The sequence below is a fragment of the Nyctereutes procyonoides genome, unplaced genomic scaffold (assembly GCF_905146905.1).
Source record: "Nyctereutes procyonoides isolate TBG_1078 unplaced genomic scaffold, NYPRO_anot_genome, whole genome shotgun sequence".
NCBI classification, from domain to species: domain Eukaryota; kingdom Metazoa; phylum Chordata; class Mammalia; order Carnivora; family Canidae; genus Nyctereutes; species Nyctereutes procyonoides.
In genome coordinates, this window is record NW_026575145.1 from 2,129,476 (window position 1) to 2,154,057 (window position 24,582).

At 36.2% G+C, this 24,582-nt stretch overlaps 1 protein-coding gene across 1 annotated transcript in view; it reads left to right on the plus strand.

Annotated features, from left to right (window-relative positions):
- The window catches only part of MDGA2 (MAM domain containing glycosylphosphatidylinositol anchor 2), a 788,050-nt gene that overhangs the window by 475,253 nt on the left and 288,215 nt on the right, over positions 1–24,582 (plus strand). Inside the window, exon 6 of the mRNA XM_055309044.1 lies at positions 17,084–17,280. Within this exon, the coding sequence (XP_055165019.1) occupies positions 17,084–17,280 (197 nt within the window). The remainder of the gene's footprint in view (positions 1–17,083; positions 17,281–24,582) is intronic.

Genomic DNA, 24,582 nt, shown 5'->3' on the forward strand with positions numbered 1-24,582 from the left:
CTGTAAAAATCAGTGAAACGATTCACAAAATAAAAAGATATAAAGTATGACAGGATATATCTAAAATTTATGGAGGAGAGGAGTAACAAATGGGTTCAAACTCAAGTGGCCATCAACTTTCATATAGATTGTTGTATACAGATATTACATAGAAAGCAAGTGGTAATCCCAAATCAAAAACCAATAATAGATATGAAGAAAATAATAAGAAAGGAATCCAAATATATCAGTAAAGAAAGCCAAATAACTGTGAGAGAAGGGAGCAAGAGAAGAAAGGAATAGAGAAATCAAAACCATAAAACAAGTAACAAAATGGCAATAATATATACATATTAATAATTACTTTAAATGTAAATGAACTAAACACTCCAATCAAAAGACATAGGGTGATGAAACGGATTTAAAAAAAAAAAAAAGACCCATTCTCTATATATCCTGCCTACAAGAGACTCACTTCAGACCTAAAGATGAATGTAGATTGAAAATGAAGAATTGGAAAGCATTTATCATGCAAGTGAATGTGTAAAGAAAGCCAAGATAGTAATAATTATACAGGACAAAGTAGACTTTAAAAGAGAGACTGTAACAAGAGACAAAGAAGGTACTATATAATCGTGAAGGGGAAAATTGAACAAGATGTAACAGTCATAAATATTTATGCATTCAACATGGGAGCAACCAAACACTTAAAGTAGTTAATAAGAAAAGTAAAGGAAGGGATCCATAGTATAATAATTGTAGGATACATTAACAGCCCACTTATATCAATAGGTAGAACATCCAAACAGAAAATCAGCAAGGAAACAGTGGCTTTGAATGACAAATTGGAGCAGCTGGATTTAACAGATATATTTAGAACATTCCATCCTAAAACAGCAGAACACACATTCTTTTCAGGTACACAGAGAACATTCTCCAGAATGGATCACATATTAGGCCACAAAACAAGTCTCAACAAATCCAAAAAGATTGAAATCATCCCGTGCATCTTTTCTGACTACATAGTGTGCTAGAAATCAACCACAAAACCTGAAAGGATCACAAATACATGGAAGTTAAATAACATACCTACTAAACAGTGAATGTGTCAACCAAGAATTCAGAGAGGAAATTTTAAAAATACACGGAGACAAATGAAAATGAAAACACAACAGTCCAAAATCTTTGGGATGCAATGCATAAAATCTGTTCTAAAAGGGAAGCTTATAGTAATACAAGCCTACCTCAAGAAGCAAGAAAAATCTCAAATAAACAACCTAACCTTACCCCTAATGGAGCTAGAAAACAAGTAAAACCCAAAACTAGTAGAAGGAAGGAAATAATGATTAGAGCGGAAATAAATGATATAGAAACTAAAAAAAAAAAAAAAAACAAAAAAACAAAAAACAAAACCACAGTACAACAGGTTAATAAAACTAGGAGCTTGTTCTTTAAAACTATCAACAAAATTGATAAACCTTTAGCCATCAGAAAGAGAGAGAGAGAGAGAGAGAGAGAGAGAGAGAGGACTGAAATAAAATCAGAAATGAGAGAGGAGCACCTGAGTGGCTCAGTTGGTTAAGCATCTGCCTTTGACTCAGGTCATGATCCCAGGTCCTGGGATTGAACTCCACCTCAGGTTCTCTGCTCAGCAAGGGGTCTGCTTCTCTCTCTCTCCCTCTGCTTGCCACTCCCCCTGCTTGTGCTCACTCTGTCAAATAAATAAATAAATAAAATCTAAAAAAAAATAAAATAAAGAGGAGAAATTAAACTGACACCATAAAATACAAAGGATTATAAAAGAATATTGTGGAAAGTTATATGACAACAAATTGGACTACTTAAAAGAAATGGATAAATTCCTAGAAACATATAACATCACAAAATTGAATCAGGAAGAAATTGAAAATTTGAACAAACTAATTACCAGTAATGAAATTGAACCAGTAATCAAAAACTCCCAACAATCAAAAGTCCAGGACCAGATGGCTTCACAGGTGAATTCTATCAAATATTTGAATAAGAATTAGTACCTATTTTTCTTAAATTATTACAAAAAATAGAAGAGGAAGTAGAACTTCCAAAATTATTCTATTTAGCATGCATTACCCTGATACCAAATCCAGATAAAAACATTACAAAAAGAGAGAACTATAGATCAGTATCTCTGTTGAGTATAAATGCAAAAAATCTTCAATAAAATAGCACACTAAATCCAACAAAACATTAAAAAATCCTTCATTACTATTAAGTGAGATTCATTCCTGGGATGCAAGCATGGTTCAATATTTGCAAATTAATCAAGGTGATACATCACAATGAAAAGCCAAAAGATAAGAACTATATGGTCATATCAATAGATATAGAAAAAACATTTGACGAAGTATAATGTACATTAATGATAAAAAACCGGGATCCCTGGGTGGCGCAGCGGTTTGGCGCCTGCCTTTGGCCCAGGGCGCGATCCTGGAGACCCAGGATCGAATCCCATGTCGGGCTCCCGGTGCATGGAGCCTGCTTCTCCCTCTGCCTATGTCTCTGCGCCTCTCTCTCTCTCTCTCTCTCTGTGACTATCATAAATAAAAAAAAATGATAAAAAACCTTCAACAAAGTAAGTTTAGAGGGAACAGACATTCACCTTATACAGGCCATATTTGGGATCCCTGGGTGGCTCAGTGGTTTAGCACCTACCTTCAGCCCAGGGTTTGATTCTGGAGTCCCAGGATTGAGACCAAAGTCGGGCACCCTGCATGGAGCCTGCTTCTCCCTCTGCCTGTGTTTCTGCCTCTCTGTTTCTCTCTCAGTTTCTCTCATGAATAAATACATGAAATCTGAAAAAACGAATTAAAGGCTATATTTGAAAAGCCTACAGCTAATGTTATACTCTATGATGAAAAGCTGAGTGCTTTCTCCCTGAGATCAGGAACAAGAGAAGGTAGTCCACTCATACTAGTTTAATTCAATATAGTACTGGAAGTCGTAGCCATAGAAATTAGACAAGAAAAAGAAATAAATGGAATCCAAATTGGTAAGGAGGAAGTAAAACATTCACTATTTGGAGGTGAATGACACTATATATAGAAAAACCTGAGGACCACACACACACACACACACACACACACACACACACACACACACAAAACCACCAGAACTGATAAATGAATTCAGTTAAGGTCACAGGATACAAAAATCAGTGTACAGAAATCCACTGTATTTTTATACACTAATAATGAAGCAACAGAAAGAGACATTAAGAAAGCAAAAACACAATTGCACCAAAACTAAAATATCTAGAAAAAAACATAACCAAGGAACTGAAAGACCTATATTCTGAAAACTGTAAAACACTGATGAAAGAAATTGAAGGTGACACAAATGGAAGGATATCCTATGCTCATAGACTGGAAGAACCAATATTGCTAAAATATCTATACTACCCAAAGCAATCTACAGATTTAATGCAATCCCTATTGAAATACCAATGTAATTTTTCACAGAACCAGAACAAATAATCCTAATATTTGTATGGAACCACAAAAGATTCCAAATAGCCAAAACAATCTTAAAAAAAAGAAAGAGAAAGTTGGAGGTGTAAAAATTCCAGATTTCAAGTTTACTGCAAAGCTGTAGTAATAAAAAAAAGTTTGGTACTGGCAGAAAAATACATAGATCAATGGAACAGGATAGAAAGCCCAAAAACAGACCCACAAATGGTCAATTAATCTTTGACAAAGGAGGCAAGAATATGCAATTGGAGAAAGAGTGTTCAACAAATGGTGTTGGGAGAACTGGACAGCTACATGCAAAAGAATGGAATTGAACCACTTTCTTACACCACACACAAAAATAAACTTAAAAAGGATTAAAGAACTAAATGTGAGACTTGAACCATTAAATTCTGGAAGAGAACACAGGTAGTATTTCTTCTGGAATTGGCCATAGTAACATTTTTTCTACATATATCTCCTGAGGCAAGGGAAATAAAAGCAAAAATAAACTATTGAGATTATAACAAAATAAAAATCTTCCACACAATGAAGGAAACAATCAACAAAAGTAAAAAGCAACCTATTGAATGGGAGAAGATATTTGCAAATGACATATGTGATAAAGGGCTGGTATCTAAAATATATAAAGGAGTGATACAACTCAACACCTCCAAAAAATAAATAATTCAATTAAAAATGAGAAGACCTGAACAGACATTTCTCCAAAGAAGAAATACAGAAGAAGATACTGATCTGTAGTTCCTTCTTGTTTTTTTTTTAAACACAATTATATTTTATTTGAAAGATAGGGTGGATCCATCACTGGTGACTGGAGCTCTGAGGCTTCACATTCTCCTACAGGAAGTGGGCTGAAATGGGGTGGGCTGCATTTGGTAGGGACTTTGGTGGTTTGAGATCTGCCTGGCTCCCCAGCCGGGTCTCAGGCCATTCTCCCCAGAGTAGATAATTAGTATAATTGAGGAAATGCTGGCTGTGCTGGCATGTTAGGGAAATCTGTACTTTCCCATCTGTCCCCTGCTCAACACCACTCATCATCACAGAAATATTAAATTAAAACTAAAATGAGGTATCACCTCACACCCATTAGAATGGCTAAAATAAAAAAATAAGATATAAGAAGTGTTGTTAAGGATGTGTAGAAAAAGGAACCTTTGTGCAGTGTTGGTGGTAATGCAAACTGGTACAGTCACTGTGGAAAAGAGTATGGAGGTGCCTCAAAAATTTAAAAAATAGAACTATCTTGTGATACGGTAATCACACTACTGGGTGATTACCCAAAAAATACAAAAACACTAATTCAAAGGGATACATACACTCCTATGTTTATTATAGCATTACTTACAATAGCCAAATTATGTAAGCAGCCCATGTGTCCATCAGTAGACGAATGGGTAAAGAAGAGGTTACACACACACACACACACACACACACACACACGATGGAATATTAGCCATCAAAAAGAATGAAATTGTGCCGTTTGGAACAGCATGATTGGAACCAGAGAATGTAAGACTAAGCGAAATAAGTCAGTCAAAGAAAGACAGATACCATATAATTTCACTCATGTGGAATTTAAGAAACAAAGCAAATAAAGGGAAAAAAGAGAGAAACAAACTAAGAAACAGATTTTTAGCTATAGGGAACAAACTGGTGATTATGTAGGGAAGGTGGGAGGGGAGATGGATGAAATAGGTGATGAGGATTAAAGAGTACACTTCATCATGATGAGCATTAAGCAATGTCTTGAACTGTTGAAACCCCATATTGTACACCTGAAACTAATATAGCACCATATGTTAACTATTCTGGAATTAAATTTAAAAACTGAATAAAATTAAAAAATTACAGAAGATTCAGTGTAATTTGTGTAAGTAGATCCATAAGAACAAAATTTCAGATAAGAATGAGACAAAATATTATAGATAGCTTCCCTCTATAAATGTCCCATTTTTGAGAATTTGGTGTCAAGTACTCATTTTTGTTTGTTTTCTTTTATGAGTTATCAGATAAAATTAGTCATTGTGTATGAAACATTATGTAGGAAAAGATATGAAACTCTTCTTGTGAACACATGCACAAAATATCTCATTGATTTATCTAAGAAAATGTTGCTTTTATATTAATACCTGCAGAAAGGGCTGCAAATCATGGACATTGATGCTTTGTTTATAGCGAAGTACCTTCTGCTTGATTACTGATATGTCTAATAATTATTTAATACGTTTTTTGTGTAACTTTAGGCGACTTAATTTTATTCAGGTTAATTAACACTATTTATTATCCTCACATTCATCCTATAATTATAATAGTGACATAAATTCGTATCCAAAAAGTGAGAAACAGTATACATGATGAGCTTTCATGCCTCTAAGAGTATTGAGTGATTATATTCCTTGAGAAAACATATTCAGATTTTTTTTTAAGATTTCTAGAACTTCCCAGAGGGGAAGATGACATCCAGTACGGTATTTAGTGTGTCTTTGCCATCTGGGTTTTCAGATTCATTTGGTTTAATTCAAAGATTAAAGAAAGAAAAATTGGACCAAATGGTGGAATAAAGCCCTGTGGAAAGCATGCCTCTGCTGTGATTATTTTTGAGATTAATTGATTCTTTAACTTGTAACTACGCCCCATGATTTTGGTTGCTGTTAATAACTGATTAACCATAAGCACATAGATTAATTGTGCCTGTGCATGCTGGGAGATGAGTTAACTCTTTGAGGTCACTAGAATACCCTAGTTTAAGTGGATAGTAGACTAAACAAATGCTCCCATGATTTAGTGAACCTTATCTCAAACAGGACTATTGAATATATAAGCACTAACTTTGGATTTTTTCAGCTAGAAAATCTATGTCTTTATTAAAAAAACAGAGGTCAAAAATAATTCCAAGTTTTGTAATCTAAAACATTGGAAGCTTGGGTGAACTCCTAAAAACAAGAATATACTACCAATAAGGTGAAAAATCCATGTAATTAGGGGTGCCTGGGTGCTCTTTTGGTTAAGTGTCTGCCTTCGCTCAGGTCATGATCCCCGAGTCTTGGAATCGAGCCCTACATCAGGCTCCCTGCTCAGTAGGGAGTTCTGCTTCTTCCTCTGCACACCCCCCCCTTTCACATGCACACACACTCTCTCTCTCAAATAAATGCATAAGATCTTTTTAAAAAGTCCATGTAATTATTCCATTAAAATAGTTCACATATTGACCATTTTCATAAAGATACCTACTATCTTATTTTTTCCATATAAATTCTTGGTTCTTCCTTATTTGGACTTAAATATATGTCTGTCAGCTTAGAGGAAAACAAAGCAAAGCAAACAGCACGATTCCTATGATCACATGCTATCCTCTAGCTACTCTTCTAATTCTTTCTTGTCAGAACCAAGTTTCTTGTAAGGATTATATCTATGAATCTCTCCATATTTTCACTGGATTTCACTGCTTTAAGGCACAGGAAAATGACTATTGGTTCTACTATTCCTCTGACAGAACTATGGTGAAGGCCACCAGTGACCTATTTCTTGCCAAGCTTAAAGTGATTTATCAGTTCTGTTCTTACCTTGATCTCTTTTCAACATTTATTCTGGTTTCCAACTCCTTCATGGCAGTGGAATTACTTTTGAATTTATTTTGTTTTCTTTTGATTTGTTTTGTCTCTATCTTTTCATGAGTTTTTATTCAGGTTTTTTTTTTCAATGGTTTCCCCTTCTTTTTTCCTCCACTTGGTGTTGCCCAGGGCTCTCTCCTTGGATCTTCCCTCTCTTTGTTCTGCACATGCCTTGAATGGTCTCATCCCTCACACAGCATACTGATGACTCACAAATCCATATCTGTAGCCCAGACTTCTTATTCTGCCCACAGTCTATGTACATTGTAACAAGGAGAGCAATATGTGCTTCAGCATGATTTAAACATTTAGCATGATTTAAACAAAAACATCTTCATCTTTCGTAATCTCCCCTGTCTCCTCTGGCCAGAAAAAGGTTTACTTTACATTTCATATTCCTGTTAATGACTGTCTACACATCTGCCCAAGCCAAGTCTTTCCTTAACTCCCACCTTTCTATCAGTCCTGTAGTAATCAGTCACCCAGTTCAATTCATATGTTTTTCTAGGGTTAAAAATGTAGTTTATATCATCATAAATATGTATATGACTTTAATTTGGCAGTTCCTGACATGTTTAATCAGCCGAAGAGAAAGTTTCTAGAAGATTATTTCAGTTAGACAGGAGTAGTTGTTCTATTAATGGGAAGAAACTAATTTCCCTTAGATTAACTTTATTGTATGTATGCGTAGCCTTGCTGAAAATTGACATTGATCATAATAGCTACAGATCAATCTTCTTTACATTTACTGTGTGGATACTTTATATCCACATAGATATATTTTATATAAAGCCATGTTATGTTATTAAAATATATTCAAGGCAGATACTCATATATTAAATTATATATCAGTTATTTTTATTATTTCATAAATGTGAAGAGTTTTGGCCTCTTAAATAATAAAAATAATATTCTCTTTACTTCAAATAATATTTTGCATTTGTCAATGGATATCATCTCTAGGTGTTTGAATTTCACATACTCAGCTTATTAAATTAAAAGAAATTTGTTTTAAAGAGAAGAAATAATTCCAGATAAAATATCAGCAATAATAGAAAATAGTAGAGTGTGGTTTTATAATATTATCAAAGCCATTTAGTATGAAAACTGAATATTAAATAAAGATCTTATATTATCTGAACTATATATAAAGACTGAAGAAAATTAGAAATGATAACCTCAAGATCCTTGGATAAAACTGTATGTAGTTAGTATTCTGTCTAAATGCTGGGTGTGCTGAAAGATGTTAACTTTCAAGTGAATACCTCTCATAAAATTATCCTCACTTGGAAAGAGCTACCAAAGATCAAGTCTTCTCACCAGAGAAGCCCTAACAGTGATTTATCAGTGTCCTTTATAGAACAATCCTTTATAGAACATATAGGACAACTATGAAAGTCCATCCCAATTCTAGAGCTCCTTCTGGATCATCTGGAGACTTTGTAGTGATGCATCACAGTTTAACTCCTCCCACTGCCTAATATTTCCTACCTTTTTTTTTTTTTTTGCAATTTTGCAATTTTGTAAGCCAACACAAGAATTGGTCCTGAGGGCATTCATCAAAAAGTTTCCTGAATGCATGTCCTCACCAAAGAATCATATTTTCAAGGAATCATTCTAAATGGTCTCAGATGTAGACTCTAAGATAGAATGTTACAAGTAGATGGGTAATCTACCCGTCAGCCCCCAACTGGCTGATAGTCAGGACTCCATTTCTAGTAGTAGGTGAACCACTGATAGCTCTTGAATACTGTAATGGTGAAATTGTTAAAACCTTCACTGATGATGAACAAGGATAGGTACTAGTGGGAGGTAATGCACTATGAATTCAGTATCTTTGGCTTTTGAAGAATTCAAGGGAAAGTAATTATTATAATGATGATCAAATCTGTTTCTGCTGTTCTATTCATACAGTGGAGAAAAAGAATGAAAGACTGAATGTGAATAATAATGAATTGAAGGTGATATGTGAGAATAAGATCTCTTTCATCGAATATAAAGAGACTCTCATCTTTAGCCAGAGATCATAAAAGCTGATAGTAAGTGAGGCTTAGGATGTATTTAAAAGCATAGCAGAGCTTTATAGAAATTTGAATCCTTACCCCCAACAAATCAGCTAAGCCAGTATCTTAAACCTGGTTGAGAACAAATAGAACTCTGATTTGGAGTACATTTGAGTTTATCACTTAAGATAGCTTGAAATCCAATACTCCATAAACCTTCTGGACCTGCAGAAGTGGTCTTTTCCTTCAAATTAAGGGCTATCATGACCACCTTGCTTAAAGATGATTCAGTAACTTCTTCCTTTTATGGTAATATCCTTCTGAAGATATACCTCCACCTCCATTCCTGGGCTCCAGTTCAATATATAGAGTCAATAGATGTCATCACATGGCCACAGAAATGCTGTAAAGTAGGAAAGGGTCTATATTTCAGATGAGTGGCAATATTTACTGGCAGGAGTTGGGAGAGTATATATGGAATTGGATCCTGAGGCTGCTGGATCAAGTGGGTTGGAGAATAAGATTGAGGATGGAGAAGATCAAATGGAGATAGAGAATAAGAGTTTATTTATATGATAGTATTCTCCCATGTTATAAAATTTTACAACTTGACAAGGATAGGAGAGAGTTGCTGCTGCTAGATAGCTGTTGGAAGCTTGAGGAAAGCAAGCTTTCCCAATAAAGGAAGTATAAATGCCAGAGCTGCTGTGCATACGGTAGAAAAATGTATCAAAAAACTCAGGTATCTGAATATGCTAAAGTGAATATACCCGTGAGAGTCCAGAAAAGCCATTCACTATCTTCTTTGTAAAGTCTTTGAAGAAACCCCTAAAGCATTAAGAATGTGCTGATGACTGATTGAACAGCATTGAGAAGCTCAGAGGTGACTTGTTCTCTGTAGGCAAATGTTGATGGTATATGATGCTAATACAAAATTGAGATCCCTGATAGGAATGAGAATGTCAAGATCTCAACATAATAGAATCTAGATGTCAGTGCTTAGTTGTCACAAGCAAGGTTGGGCAGAGTTATCTTAATGAGCAGCTAGTGAAAATGCACCCAGGGCTATAGACAAACAGAGAGCTCTAAATATGGACAATAAAACATAGCATCCTACAGGGAAAAATAAGTGGACAGTCAACAAGGGAATTATCCTGTCTACACTATTAAAGAAATCAGATGGATGATCAGGAGGCCGAATATGGTCACATATTTTTTTTTGAATTATGCTATTCTTTGCCCAATTGCTGCACCTAAGGTAATTTTCATACTTTGAACTCTTTGACTGAAGGGGAGATTGAGTCACTAGAAGGAACCCAGCAACACCATTCCAAGTGTATATGGTAATGATTCTCCAAATTCTTTGTTTAAAGAATCTATATCCCCTTACTTGAATAACCATTTTCTAGGAAAAGCAAACTTGTGAAACATTTTGAGGACTATGATACACAGCATCTAAGTTGACCTTAATACCTGATATTCTACAGAATTTTCAAGCCCTTATATTATTAGAGTTGGACATATAGGTGCCAGGTAATAAATGGAATTGTGGCCTATGACAGGCTCACATTGGGTCTACCGATCCATAGACCCACCCTGTTGTCATTTATCTTGTCTCCAGTTGTGTAATTGGAATGGACATATTTGGTAGTTGTCAGAACCTCCATATTGATTTCTTGATATTTTGAGGTAGAGCTATCCTAGTGAGAGGGCCAAATTGAAGCCTCTGACACTTCCGCACTTTGAGCTGAGATTTATTGAACATAATATTATATCCCAAGGGAAATAGAGATTAATGCCACACTTAAAACCTTAAAAGATGTGCTGGTGGTAGTCCATATCATATTTCATTTATTGACAATGTTGTCTCCTGATGAAACCAGAGGGAACCTAGAGGAAGACAATGGACTATGACAAACTCATCGAAGTAGTGCCCTCATTGCAGCTTATACCAGATCGTCTATTTTTGCTAGAGTAGGATAACATGGCCTAGGTACATACTGTGTGTTCATTAATAACTGTTAATGTGTTTCTTTTCATTTCTGTTAGGAAAGAAGATTACAAATAATTTGCATTCACTTGAGATGGACAGTAGCATATATTTGTCCTAAAGCTAAATTAACTCTCACATTCTTTCATAACATTCTGTTGAACTTGTTATTGGTCCACTATACCAAAGAGATCATGTTTATCAGTCCAGATAAACAAGAATTGGCAAGTACACTGAATATCTTGATAAGACATTGCATAATCCAGAGAATTGGAATAAGCCTATGAAGATTCAGGGGCCCACAGTATTAGTAAAATTTTACAGATTCTGTTGTATGTGCCTTGCCAGGTTATCCTCTCCAAAGTAAAGCACCAATTATTGCATCTCACAATTCCTACCTTCAGAAGGAAACACAGTGCCTGCTAAGTCTTTTTGGGTTCCACAGCACACTCCACACTTGGAAATACCATTTCAATCCATTTATCAGGTAATTCAGAAGGCTTCAACTATCAACTTCAACTATGTTTCAGAGTAGGAAAGGGTTCTCTAGTTTGCCTATGCTGTGATGTAAGTGACCCTGGGGCTTGAGTCATATAGCCTATCAGTGCTGGAAAAAATGTATGGTTTACAGCAATACTGATAGAATTATAAACTAAATTTATAGGATTATTGGTAAGACCATGCTTTCTAAAGTCAAGAATAATGCCCCTTTCATAAAATAGCTCCTAGTGTACTACTGGGCATTGGTAGAGATGAAGTATCTGAATATGGAATATCAAATGACCATGTGGTCTGAACCACCAATCACACATTGAGCTTTGTCACATCTACCAACATCCAGCCATAAAATAGGTCAGATGATAGAATATGGCAGTGGGAAATTCAGGATAAGGTATGGCAGGATCCAAGGACCCAAGTTGTACAAGAAGGTGCCCAGATCCTCATGGTATCTATCAATGTTTTGCCAGTTCCTTTTTCTCAGGTCTTATCTGCCCACAGAGTGGGTTACTTAGAAGTTGATGGTGAAGAAAAAACGCTAGACTTTTTTATGATGGATCACTCAGTATACGTATGCAAGCCAAAAACTGGATTGTTGCTTCAGTACTGCCCCTCTCTGGGTTGTTCCTGAGAGAACAAAGGAACATCTTTCCAATGGGCAGAACTTTGGTTTAGGTAGTGTCCCTCGTCACCTGCTTTGAATGGAAAGAGATGTGTTCGGGTATGCTGATGAGTCTATGGGAGTGCATATTATTGAAGACCAAAAAGTATCCACCACAGAAGCACAAAAGGATGAAGCAGAATAGCACAAACAGTTGATAACAACCAACTTCTGTCACTGGCTTCTCATAAATAGCACAACAGGCTCATGAATAGAATTGCCATAATGGTAGGGATGGAGGTTATGCATAAGCTTGAACCATGGGTCCTCGTCCATGAAAGTTGATCTATCTACTGCCATTATTGAATATCTAACCAGGAAGCAACAGAGACCAACACTTGACACAGGAAAAGTGCTATCCTTCAAAATTCCAACCTATCCCTTGGTAGCAAGTTGGTTATATTAGTTAGACCTCTTTTACCCTTGATGTGACTACATCATTTGGACTGGATTTGACATATATTCTGGGTATGGATGTTTATGCTGATGTCAGCAACAGCCCTATCCAAGGGCCTTTAGAATGTTTTATTCTTAACACAGGATCCCATCTAACTACTCATTGGATGAAAAGCACATCTTGCATAAGTGAAGATAGAGCATTGGAAACATTGCCATGGGATTCTCTGGTCATATATTCTCTATCACCTAAAAATTCCAATTTACTAGATTGATAGAATGGCCTTTGGAGGAGGCAACTGAGTCTCAGAGAGATAATGGCTGGTAAGCAAGGGATCCTATTCTCCAAGATAAAGTGTGCATTCTAAATCAATGACTATTGTTATATAATGCACTTTTTAAAAAAAATATAGAATACACAGGTTTAAAATCAAAGAGTGACCCACTTACTACTATCACATTCAATGATGCACTTGGGGAATCTGTTTCTCTTCCTGAAACTCTGAGCTCCATCAGTTTAGAAGTCCTAGTTCTCAAAAGAGGAAAAGCTTCTATTAAGTGACACAGCAAGAGCCCCATCAATCTTCAAGACATTACTGCTACTCATTTACTTTAGGCTTTCTGTGTTAGGAAAAACAGATAAGAGGAATCACCTTTCTGGAGGGAGTTAACTGGTCCATATGACCAGCTGGAGGTAGGACTGTTGTTACACAGTGAGAGAGTATATAATATGTTGATACCCAGATAACCCACTGAATGATTTCTTGGTATTCTCTTGAGAAATTTTAGTGGTAAACAGATAAGTGCATCAGTAATGACTTGAGAAGAACGTAGTGACCTGAGGCTCAAAATCCTCAGTGACAAAGATCTGGTGACCTCATTTAGTAACCTACTTATGCCAAAGAATTTACTAGACCAGGATCGGAGCAATTTAGAATGGTAAGAGTAGAAAGAGATGAGGAATATCATCTCACCACAGTTGCTTTTGACAGTTTTCCCGGGACTAACCAGCATCTTGAAATAGCTTTTCCCAGATAGAGTGAATTATCATATCTAGAAAATGTAGCTAACCAGATGCTATAGTGTACCAGCCAGACCCCTTCCTCAGTACTGAAGGACTCATTCCTCCAGCTGCTGAGAGTTTAAGCAGCTGATGGCTATCAGCTAAATCCTTCTTTAGAAATTGCCCTAACCCAAACAGAACTATCCCTCCTGAGGTCATGCATCCTAGGTGGGAATAGTACACAGTCAAGGGCTGGTTGATGGAGAGGGGATGGGGTCTAAGTCTTAGTTCCCTTGCCTTAGGGCAGGACAGCTCTGAGGAGATACAGCTCCATCACTTCTCTAGAGGTACAGAGATTTTTGATGCAACTGTGCTGTAGCTCAGCTCTCCTCCTTGACAATCCTAAATCATTCACTCTGAGTGTTGATCAAGAAGGTACTTCCCAATCCACAGGTACCTCTATCTTAGAAACTCTTTTCCAAGAAACCTGACCTAAACAAATACACATATTCAGTAATACTGTGTAGAGTTTATATTAAATGTATATACTGTTTTAAGTGATATATATGTATATATATAAAACTACATATAAATGTATATGTGTGTACAAGCCCACACACACAGAAAATGTATTTTTAGGCATGCCATTATGTGACTTTTCTAGAAGATATCTTGTTTTTGTCATGTTTGTTTTTTAGTCTAAAAAATATCATTTAGTTTTGTGAAATAGAAATTCCTAAACATGGGTGAATCCAACAGATAGTTCTGCCAATACAATATTCAGTAAGCCATTGTCACAGGATTAGATTCTCAGAATGCCAGTGACCCAAAACTTACAGAGATCAGAGAAGAGCATGTTTAAATGTTTGTTCGCGTTTGGTCTATTCCTGACTGAGCCCATTGACACCACCACCTAACAAAGAAAGAACTGGGTATATGTCAATAAATGGATGTTGTAAAGTACAATAATAGCTATTTGGAATCCAAGGAGAATCATCATTGTTACATTGATTACCATCCGATTCTGTTTTCTTCCTAAACTTGCTGGCTTCAGAATTTTGTTTTTACAACATAATACAGCTCATGTCTTCTGAAAATGAGACTATGACTAAAAGAAACTATGTTTTGAGTAAGAAAAAATAAGTTTACAATCAACTCACAATACCTTTTTTTTTTTTTCAAGTCTCTAAGACTGAATTCACCAAATCAATCTTCTTTAGGATTTGATTTGTATGTGAAGGACTAATAACCAAATAAGCGAATGTTTTGTAGATTTAAAAGGCCTTTAAACGTTTCATGATAATGATGCTGGTATCCCTAAGTTCACTGATTATTAAAACCACATAACATACATCCCTGCACAGCTAATAGAATGAATTGAAACTGAAATTTCCTTAAACTTTACCAAAAAAGCAGCAGTTGGTCCGTAAATTTATACTACTATAATTAGAGGCCTTTGAGGTAGCTGTGAAAAGATTCTAATGTTGGGGGGAAAAAACTCAGAATGTTGCAAAACTAGAAATTTAAGTAGGGCTGTCAAGCAATTCACATTTGGAAAAAACTTTTTTAAAACTGGGAAAATTTGGGATTCTGTTCTTTGATTCCTTAGGGCAGCTATTACTTCACTACTTTTGTTGGCTTTTATTATTTTAATGCATCACGAAGAATCTTTTCTAAAGAACAGTGCCTTTTAAATATTCAGGGTAGCATGTGCTCACACACCACTATTCTTATATTTATATAATATTGTAGCTTCTCTTCAGTGTTCACATGAAAGTATTGTCATGTAAAAAATCACTAGCCTGAACAAATGACAAAATAACACTTTTATCTATTTAAATGAGAGCTGAGTGCATTATGAATTGGTGGATAAAGGTAAGGAAACAATGTAAAATAAATGGAAGTCTAAATGAAACTCCAATAATGATGAGTAATAATAATAGCTAACTTTTATCGAGCATTTACTATGTGCTTAAGGCTTTAAAGACTAGCTCATTTAATTCTCTAACAGCCCTAATAGTATGGTACCATTATTATTCTCATTTATTGATGAGGAAATCTAAGAGCACAAAGTAATCTTTGAATTACCAAGAGCACTAAGTAATCTTTCAGTTAGAAAGCCAAAAGGGGCAAAGCTGGATGAAATTAATATTTAAATACAGCAAATGTTTGTCTCATATTTAGTAAGTACATACTAGGTTAATAGTTGCACACGGAACCAAGAGCTTGTTATTGTTGTTATTGATTTATTTTCCCCATTTTTTATTGAAGTATAATTAACATAATATTATATTAGTTTCATGTATATATGATTGTATATTTGTACATATTGCAAAATGATCACCACAATAAGTTCAGTTAACATCTATCACCATGCATAGGTACAGATGTTTTGTTTTGCTTTTTTCCTGAGATGACAACTTTTAAGATCTATTCTCTTAGCAACTTACAAATATACAACGCAGTTGTTTTAAAGCAAGTTCATTTTTTAATCTCTTCTTCTTTTAATGAAAGAAACTGGAATGTGGTAAATCAGGAGTTGGCGATCTTTGGCAGACTATGGCCCATGAGCCAAATCTGGCTGAGGCATTTGCATTTGTAAATAGTTTTACTGGGACTCTGCAACATTCATCATCCACTCCTTTACTTAACTGTCTTTGTTTTCACACTACAATAGTAGGATAAGGTAGTAGAGAGAAAGACTCTATGAACCCAAGTTCACACAAAGCCCAAGATTGTATTGTTTGTCATTTTCTCCCCCCAGAAAAGTTTACTAAATATTGTGGTATATATCCCTTCTTTAGAATACATGTAAGATGGCAAAAATTTAGTCCCCATCACCTGTAGTAGAAACATTAATGCTTTTAACACAACCTTTTATTAGCACATTTCAAATTAGCAAATATAATCTGGGAAATAAAATCTGAGATGAAGGAAAAACTTAACCCAGTGTAAGATCATATTTTCTTAATATAAGAATAATAATTTTTAAACATAATTCTTGATTGCTTTGAATATATTGGTTATAAATGTTTGGAAAAGAAGTGTATTCAGGGAAAGAGTCTGTTGAGCTGTTTGGTATTTATTTCCCTGTCACTGTGTTTCATTGTTTTGGCTAATCTCTTGAATTTAAAGTTCTTGGATTCCGATCTCTCTCATGGAGCTCTGTTGGAAATATGCAGTCATTTGCACTATCTCAGCAGGCAGAGCTCTTAGAAAGTAGGTATTGTATTCTCTGCCTATCATTGGAACTTTCTCTAAATGAGTTCCAATAAACTAAATTTAAAAAAAGTGAGTCTAATGATAAGCAATAAAATCCCTTATGAAAATGCACCTTTGGTCAGATTTTATATGTTAAATACCTATAAAAGCCGTGTAACTCATAACAGTGTCATTTGGTTGTTTTTATTTATTTATTTTGTTTTTTTTTTTTTAGATTTGGATGACCCAGTAGTAACTGTTCATCAAAGTATAGGTGAAGCTAAAGAACAATTTTACTATGAAAGAACAGTGTTCCTCCGGTGTGTTGCCAATTCCAATCCACCTGTTCGGTATAGCTGGAGACGTGGCCAGGAGGTATTACTCCAAGGATCTGATAAAGGAGTTGAGATTTACGAACCCTTCTTTACCCAGGTAGGAATTAAGGTATTTACACTCCATTCTGCTAAAATATATTCCTAATTCAGAGAGCATGCAATGTTACGTCTACTTGAAGAGTCTTTCCAAATCTGACCTTTGACTGAAAGATAATTCAAACAATAAAAGGCAATTTGTTAATTTTTTATATGGTAATTAAATTTAAAATGTTAACATTTGAAAAAAAAATTAAGATAATGTATCCTAATTTGTATTTCTTTATAAATAGGTTCACTAGGTTTTCACTAAAGTACATAATTTTACATTTGCTGACTGCATTGTTTTTTGTGGAAAATATTTCTTAAAGGGAGTGATTTTCATTTTCTTATTTGCAGTGGCAAACATATTTTAAAAGAATGAAGAAATCTACTTAAAATTCATTTAACTTTGATTTTAGGGAAAAGTCTCTTCCATTTCTTTTGTTCATTTTGGGTTTTAACTTAGTTTAAAGATAGATCCTAATCATGTAAAAACTAAAATATCTAATGAGTCATTAACTTATTTAATTAAAAATTGAGTTAATTTTACATGGAGTGAATGTGATATGAAATATTCTTTTATAATATGTATCGAGTAGAGAATCAGTAATTCTCGAGGAAGACACTGAAATTTGTAAGAATATTTGAGTGCCGTTATATTATAAAGCTTTTCTGGTGACTAGAAAGGAATACAAACCTAATTGACAAAGTAAAATATTTTTAATAAAAACGTCTATGGAAAATACTCAAAATATCTGTGACCATGAATAATAATTTTAAAAAGATATAGGCAATAAGATAAACAAGGATTTGACCACATTATCTGTAGCTTTGAGATTCTATGTGATTGTAACTAGGACAATATACAACTAAATTTTATATATTATGAATATTCTACTTTGAAATATTAAGGATAAATATGTTTCACTTCTCAACTCTGTAATAATAGAAGGTCATCCTGAATTTGTAAATTTCTCAGCATCTAATTTTTCACCATTAAATATATTTCCTTACATAATAAGCCATTTACTTGTAATGTCTGAGTCCAGACCTCTATGATTAATATAATTGCCAGTGTTTAGATATTAACTGTAAAAGAATGCATGATTATATAAAAACATCTGAACACATCATATGTATTATTATATTGCTATTTGAAGTTATAGAATAGCTGGGACTTGCCAAGATATAAATATCTGAAAATCATTGTTGCACATGTGTTACTACTGAGACTACCATGACACAGCCTGTTTCGATCTGAGCCTCTCCTGACTCAGGACATTGCAGTATCAATAGCCTTCTGTCAACAAAGAGGATCAGGTTTTCCCCATACATTCTATGTACTATTATAATACATCCTTCAGTTTTTATTAGTATCATTTATTTTCTTAGAAAATTAACAAAATATTTGTTACCAGTATTTAGTTGCTTGGGTGCATCTAAGGTTTTGAAATCAGATAAATTATCACCTACCATTTGTTTTTCTATTGTTAGTGTTTTTTTAGAATATGTATGTTGTTTTTTAAAAAGTTCTTATTTTAATTTCAGTTAACATACAATGTAATATTAGTTTCAGGTGTACAATATAGTAATTTGATACTTCCATACATCATCTGGTGCTTATCACAAGTGCACTTCTTAATGCCCATCACTTTTTAACTCACTTCCCCAATTACCTCCCTTTGGTAACCATCTGTTCTCTGTAATTAAGAGTCTGTTTCTTGGTTTTTCTGTTTGTTTGTTTGTTTGTTTGTTTGTTTTTTACCTATTGCTTGTTTGATTTCTTAAGTTCCACATATGAATGAAATCATATAGTATTTGTTTTATTCTTACTGACTTATTTCACTTAGCATACTCTGTAGCTCCACCCATGTCCTTGCAAATGGGAAGATTTCATGCTTTTTATAACTAAATAATATTCCACTGTCTTCATCCACTCGTCAGTTGATAGACACTTGAGCTGCTTCTATATCTTGGCTCTTGTAAATAATGCTGCTATAAACAAAGGGGCATACATATCCATTTGAATTAGTGTTCTTATATTTGGGGAAATACCCAGTAGTGTGATTGCTGGGTCATAAATTAGTTCTATTTTTGATTTTCTGAGGAACCTCCATACTGTTTTCTAACATAGATGCACCAGTTTACATTTTCACCAACAGTGCATAATCTCCAACACCTGTTGTTTCTTGTGTTTTTGAATTTAGCCATTCTGATGGATGAGAGATATGGTTTTGATTTGCATTTCCCTGATAACATATGATAATGAGTATCTTTTCACATGTCTGTTGGCCATCTGTTTGTCTTCTTTGAAGAAATATCTGTTTATGTTTAATTGGATTACTTGGTTTTGGGGTGTTGAGTTTTATAAGTTCTTTATGTATTCTGGGTACTAACCCTTTATCAGATGTGTCATTTGCAATTCTTTTCTAATTCTGTAGGTTGCCTAAAATGAGTAGGTTGTTAAAACTTAGAAAACAACTTTTCCTTTAGAATCTTGTGAAACGTGGTAGTTTTACAGATACTGAGGTAACACTGTATAGCCATTTATTACCTGTAGGTGGGTCTGATCTCTTAGGCATATGTACACTTGTGCTCTGTCCAAATTTTGCGGGGAGGGAATTATACTTTTAAAAAGATTAGGTGGGGAGGGGCAAGATGGTGGAGGAATAGGGTCCCCAAGTGACTCGGCCCCACCAACTTACCTAGATTACTTTCAAATCATCCTGAAAACCTACGAATTGGACCTGAGATTTAATGAGAGAACAGCTAGAATGCTACAGAGAGAAGGGTTTGTGCTTCTAACAAGGTAGGAAGGCGGAAACAAATAAAAAAGACTCAAGTGGGTGGGGGGACCTGGGAGGAACCGGGCTAAGGGGGATGGTGAGAACCTTGGGGACAGGAGAGCCCAGCCCCGGAGAAGCGGGAACTTTAAAAATCCGCCAGATTCTTCCTGGATCGAAGGGCGCTCAGCAGGGAACTCGGGCAGTACCGCAGGAGGGGCAGTGGAGCCTCCAGGTTCCCGGGTTCACTAACAGAGGAGGTGACCCCAGAGGAGAGCGCACCGCACACCACGGGCGGAGCTCAATAAAGGGCTGGAGCGCACCCGGCGGGGTCTCGGGGAGAAGCCCGTGGGTCAGGCGAGGGCTCCGGGCAGAGGGGGCTGCGCCCTGCTGCCTTCGGGAGCCGCACCGGGGAGCGCAATTCCAGCGGTGAAGGCCCCAGAGCCCAGGGTGCGGGGGACACAGCCCAGGAGCCTGCGCTCCCCCCGGGACAGGCGGAGGTGGGGAGGGCACAGGATGGCAAGGACGCTCCTGCGCTGGGCGCTTGGACTGTGCAGATCAACCCCCGCTGCCCGGGGAGCATCCAGATCTGTGGGGACTGGGAACTGCGGTAGTTACTGCGGGAGCTCACTCCAGGGCTGGAGAGTTGGCCGCTGCCAGTGGGGTTGTTTCTCCTGGTGTCACCCTGTGCCTGGGAGGGGCGGGGCCTCAGGGAACAGGGGCCTCACATGATAAACAGCTCCCACTGAGCCAGGCACCTGGCAGGGGGCGGGGCTGCTCCTCCAGGTGCACACACCTGAGACTCAGCACAGCAGGCCCCTCCCCCAAAAGACCAGCTGGAAGGACATGGGGAGAGCAAGTTCTTGACAGAGCAGCGCTGGAAAGCTCGAGGGGAAGTTGAGGGATTTATAGTATACAGAACCAGAGGGTACCCCTCCTTTTTCTTTGCTTCTGTACAACTCGTTTTTATATCAGACTGTAAATTTCCATTTTTTTTTCTCTTTTCCCACCTTAACTACAATATTTTAGCACCTCTTCATTTTTAAGATTCTTCCTTTTTGACTTTCATATTTCTACAATACAGGTCCTAGATGTATTTTCCACTTCTAGATTCTTCAACGTACTCAACTTAATTTTGAGATATATACAAGATATGTTTTTTTGTTTTGTTTTGTGTTTTTTGTTTCCTCTGCCTCGTTTTGTTCTACAATGATGAAAGTTAATACCTTCTAAAACATGACCAGCATGCACCCAGAACCAACTGGTATACTGTGCAGGTTCATTCTGTGAGATCCCTAATTCCCATTCTGTCCCCCTCTTTTATCTCATTTATGTTTTGGTGGTCGACATTGGGGCCCTCTACAAGTATTTCTACTTTATATAAATTTGGGACTATGTATCTTCTAATATACAGAACTTAATATACTGAGAAACAAGACAATCAGCCTCTAGGACCACTCAGGTAGACTACATTCTCCCTCCACTACAACTTCTTCACCTCTACCGTCTTCCAGTCACCCCCTCCCCGTTTTTCTCCTTTTTTTCTTTTTTTTTTTCTCTTCTTCTTTAGGATCCTTACTCTTTTATTTTTTACTACTTTGTTTTAAAATTTGTTTTTCACTTTAGTGGTCCTTTTGTTTTATTTCGTTCTGATCTTTGTTTTCAACTTCTGGTCTCTGACCTTGGCACAGTCATCTAGGGTGAAATTTACCTAGATCGTGGTTTATATTCTTGACACTGCCCACTCATACAGCCACTCTGCACTTAGAAAAATGACTAGAGGGGATCCCTGGGTGGCGCAGCGGTTTAGCGCCTGCCTTTGGCCCAGGGCGCGATCCTGGAGACCCGGGATCGAATCCCACATTGGGCTCTCGGTGCATGGAGCCTGCTTCTCCCTCTGCCTATGTCTCTGCCTTTCTCTCTCTCTCTCACTGTGTGCCTATCATAAATAAATAAAATTTAAAAAAATATTAAAGAAAAGAAAAATGACTAGAAAGAAGAACTCACCACAAAAGAAGGAATCAGAAACAGTACTCTCTGCCATAGAGTTACAGAATTTGGATTACAATTCGACATCTGAAAGCCAATTCAGGAGCACAATTAATTATAAAGCTACTCGTGGCTCTGGAAAAAAGCATAAAGTATTCAAGAGACTTTATGCCTGCAAAATTTAGATCTAATCAGGCCAAAATTAAAAATCAATTGAAAAATCAATTAAAAAATCAATTAAATGAGATGCAAACTGGAGGTCCTAACGGTGAGGGTTAATGAGATAGAAGAAAGAGTGAGTGACATAGAAGACAAGTTGATGGCAAGGAAAGAAGCTGAAGAAAAAAAGAGAAAAACAATTAAAAGACCATGAGGAAAGATTAAGGGAAATAAATGACAGCCTCAGAAGGGAAAAATCTGCTTATAATTGGGGTTCCAGAGGGTGCCAAGAGAGCCAGAGGGCCAGAAAGCATATTTGAACAAATCATAGCTGAGAACTTCCATAATTTGGGGAGGGAAACAGGCATTCATATCCAAGAGATAGAGAGGTTCCCTCCCCTAAAAAAAAAAAAAAAGTTCAAAACCTCAACATTTATAGTGAAACGTGCAAATTCCAAAGATAAAGAGAAGATCCTTAAAGTACCAAGAGACAAGAGATGCCTAACTTATATGGGGAGGAATATTAGATTAACAGCAGACCTCTCCACAGAGCCCTGACAGGCCAGAAAGGGCTGGCAGGATATATTCAGGGTCCTAAATGAGAAGAACCTGCAGCCAAGAATACTTTATCCAGCAAGGATCTCATTCAGAATAGGAGAGATACAGAATTTCCAAGATAGGCAGAAACTGAAAGAATATGTGACCACCAAACCAGCTCTGCAAGAAATATTAAGGGGAACTCTAAAAAAAGAGGAAGCCCAAAGAAATAATCCACAAAAACAGGGACTGAAGAGGTATTATGATGACACTAAATTCTTATCTTTCAATAGTTACTCTGAACGTGAATGGGCTTAATGATCCCATCAAAAGACGCAGAGTTTCAGACTGGATAAAAGAGCAAGACCCATCTATTTGCTGTCTACAAGAGACTCATTTTAGACCTAAGGACACCAGAAACCTGAAAATAAAAGGTTAGAGAACCATTTACCATTCAAATGGTCCTCAAAAGAAAGCAGGGGTAGCCATCCTCATATCAGATGAATTAAAGTTTATCCCAAAGACGTAGTAAGAGATGAAGAGGGACGCTATATCATACTTAAAGGATCTACCCAACAAGAGGACCTAACAATCATGAATATTTATGCCCCTAATGTGGGAGCTGCCAAGTATATCAATCAATTAATAACCAAAGTAAAGACATACTTAGATAATAATGCACTAATACTGGGAGACTTCAACACGGCACTTTCTGCAAATGACAGATATTCAAGCACAACATCTCCAAAGAAACAAGAGCTTTAAATGATACACTGGACCAGATGGATTTCACAGATATTTACAGAGCTTTACATCCAAACGCAACTGAATACACATTATTCTCAAGTGCACATGGAACTTTCTCCAGAATAGATCACATTCAGGTCTCAATCAATATCAAAAGATTGAGATTTTCCCCGGCATATTTTCAGACCATAATGTTTTGAAACATGAACTCAATCACAAGAAGAAATTTGGAAGATACTCAAACACATGGAGATTAAGGAGGATCCTGCTAAAGATGAAAGGGTCAACCAGGAAATTAGAGAAGAATTAAAAAGACTCATGGAAACTAATGAAAATGAAGATAGAACCATTCAAAATCTTTGGAATACAGCAAAAGCAGTCCTAAGAAGGAAATACTTTGCAATACAAGCATCCATCAAAAAATTGGAAAAAAAGTCAAATACAGAAGCTAACCTTGCACCTAAAGGAGCTGGAGAAAGAACAGCAAGTAAAACCTAAACCAAGCAGAAGAAGAGAGATAATAAAGATTTGGGCAGAACTCAATGAAATAGAGACCAGAAGAACTGTGGAACAGATCAACAAAACCAGAGGTTGGTTCTTTGAAAGAATTAATAAGATAGATAAGCCATTAGCCAGCCTTATTCAAAACCAAAGAGAAAAGACTCTAATAAAATCATGAATGAAAAAGTAGAGAGCACCACCAATACCAAGGAAATAAAGAATATTTTAAAAACATATTATGAGCAGCTACACACCAATAAATTAGGCTATCTAGAAGAAATTGATGCATTTCTGGAAAACCACAAATTACCAAAACTCGAACAAGAAGAAATAGAAAACCTGAACAGGCCAGTAACCAGGGAGGAAATGGAAGCAGCCATCAAAAACCACCCAAGACAGAAAAGTCCAGGGCTAGATGGCTTCCCAGGAGAATTCTATCAAACATTTAAAGAAGAAACCATACCTATTCTACTAAAGCTGTTCGGAAAGATAGAAAGGGATGGAATACTTCTAAACTTGTTCTATGAGGCCAGCATCACCTTAATTCCAAAACCAGACAAAGACCCCACCAAAAAGGAGAATTGTACACCAATATCCTTGATGAA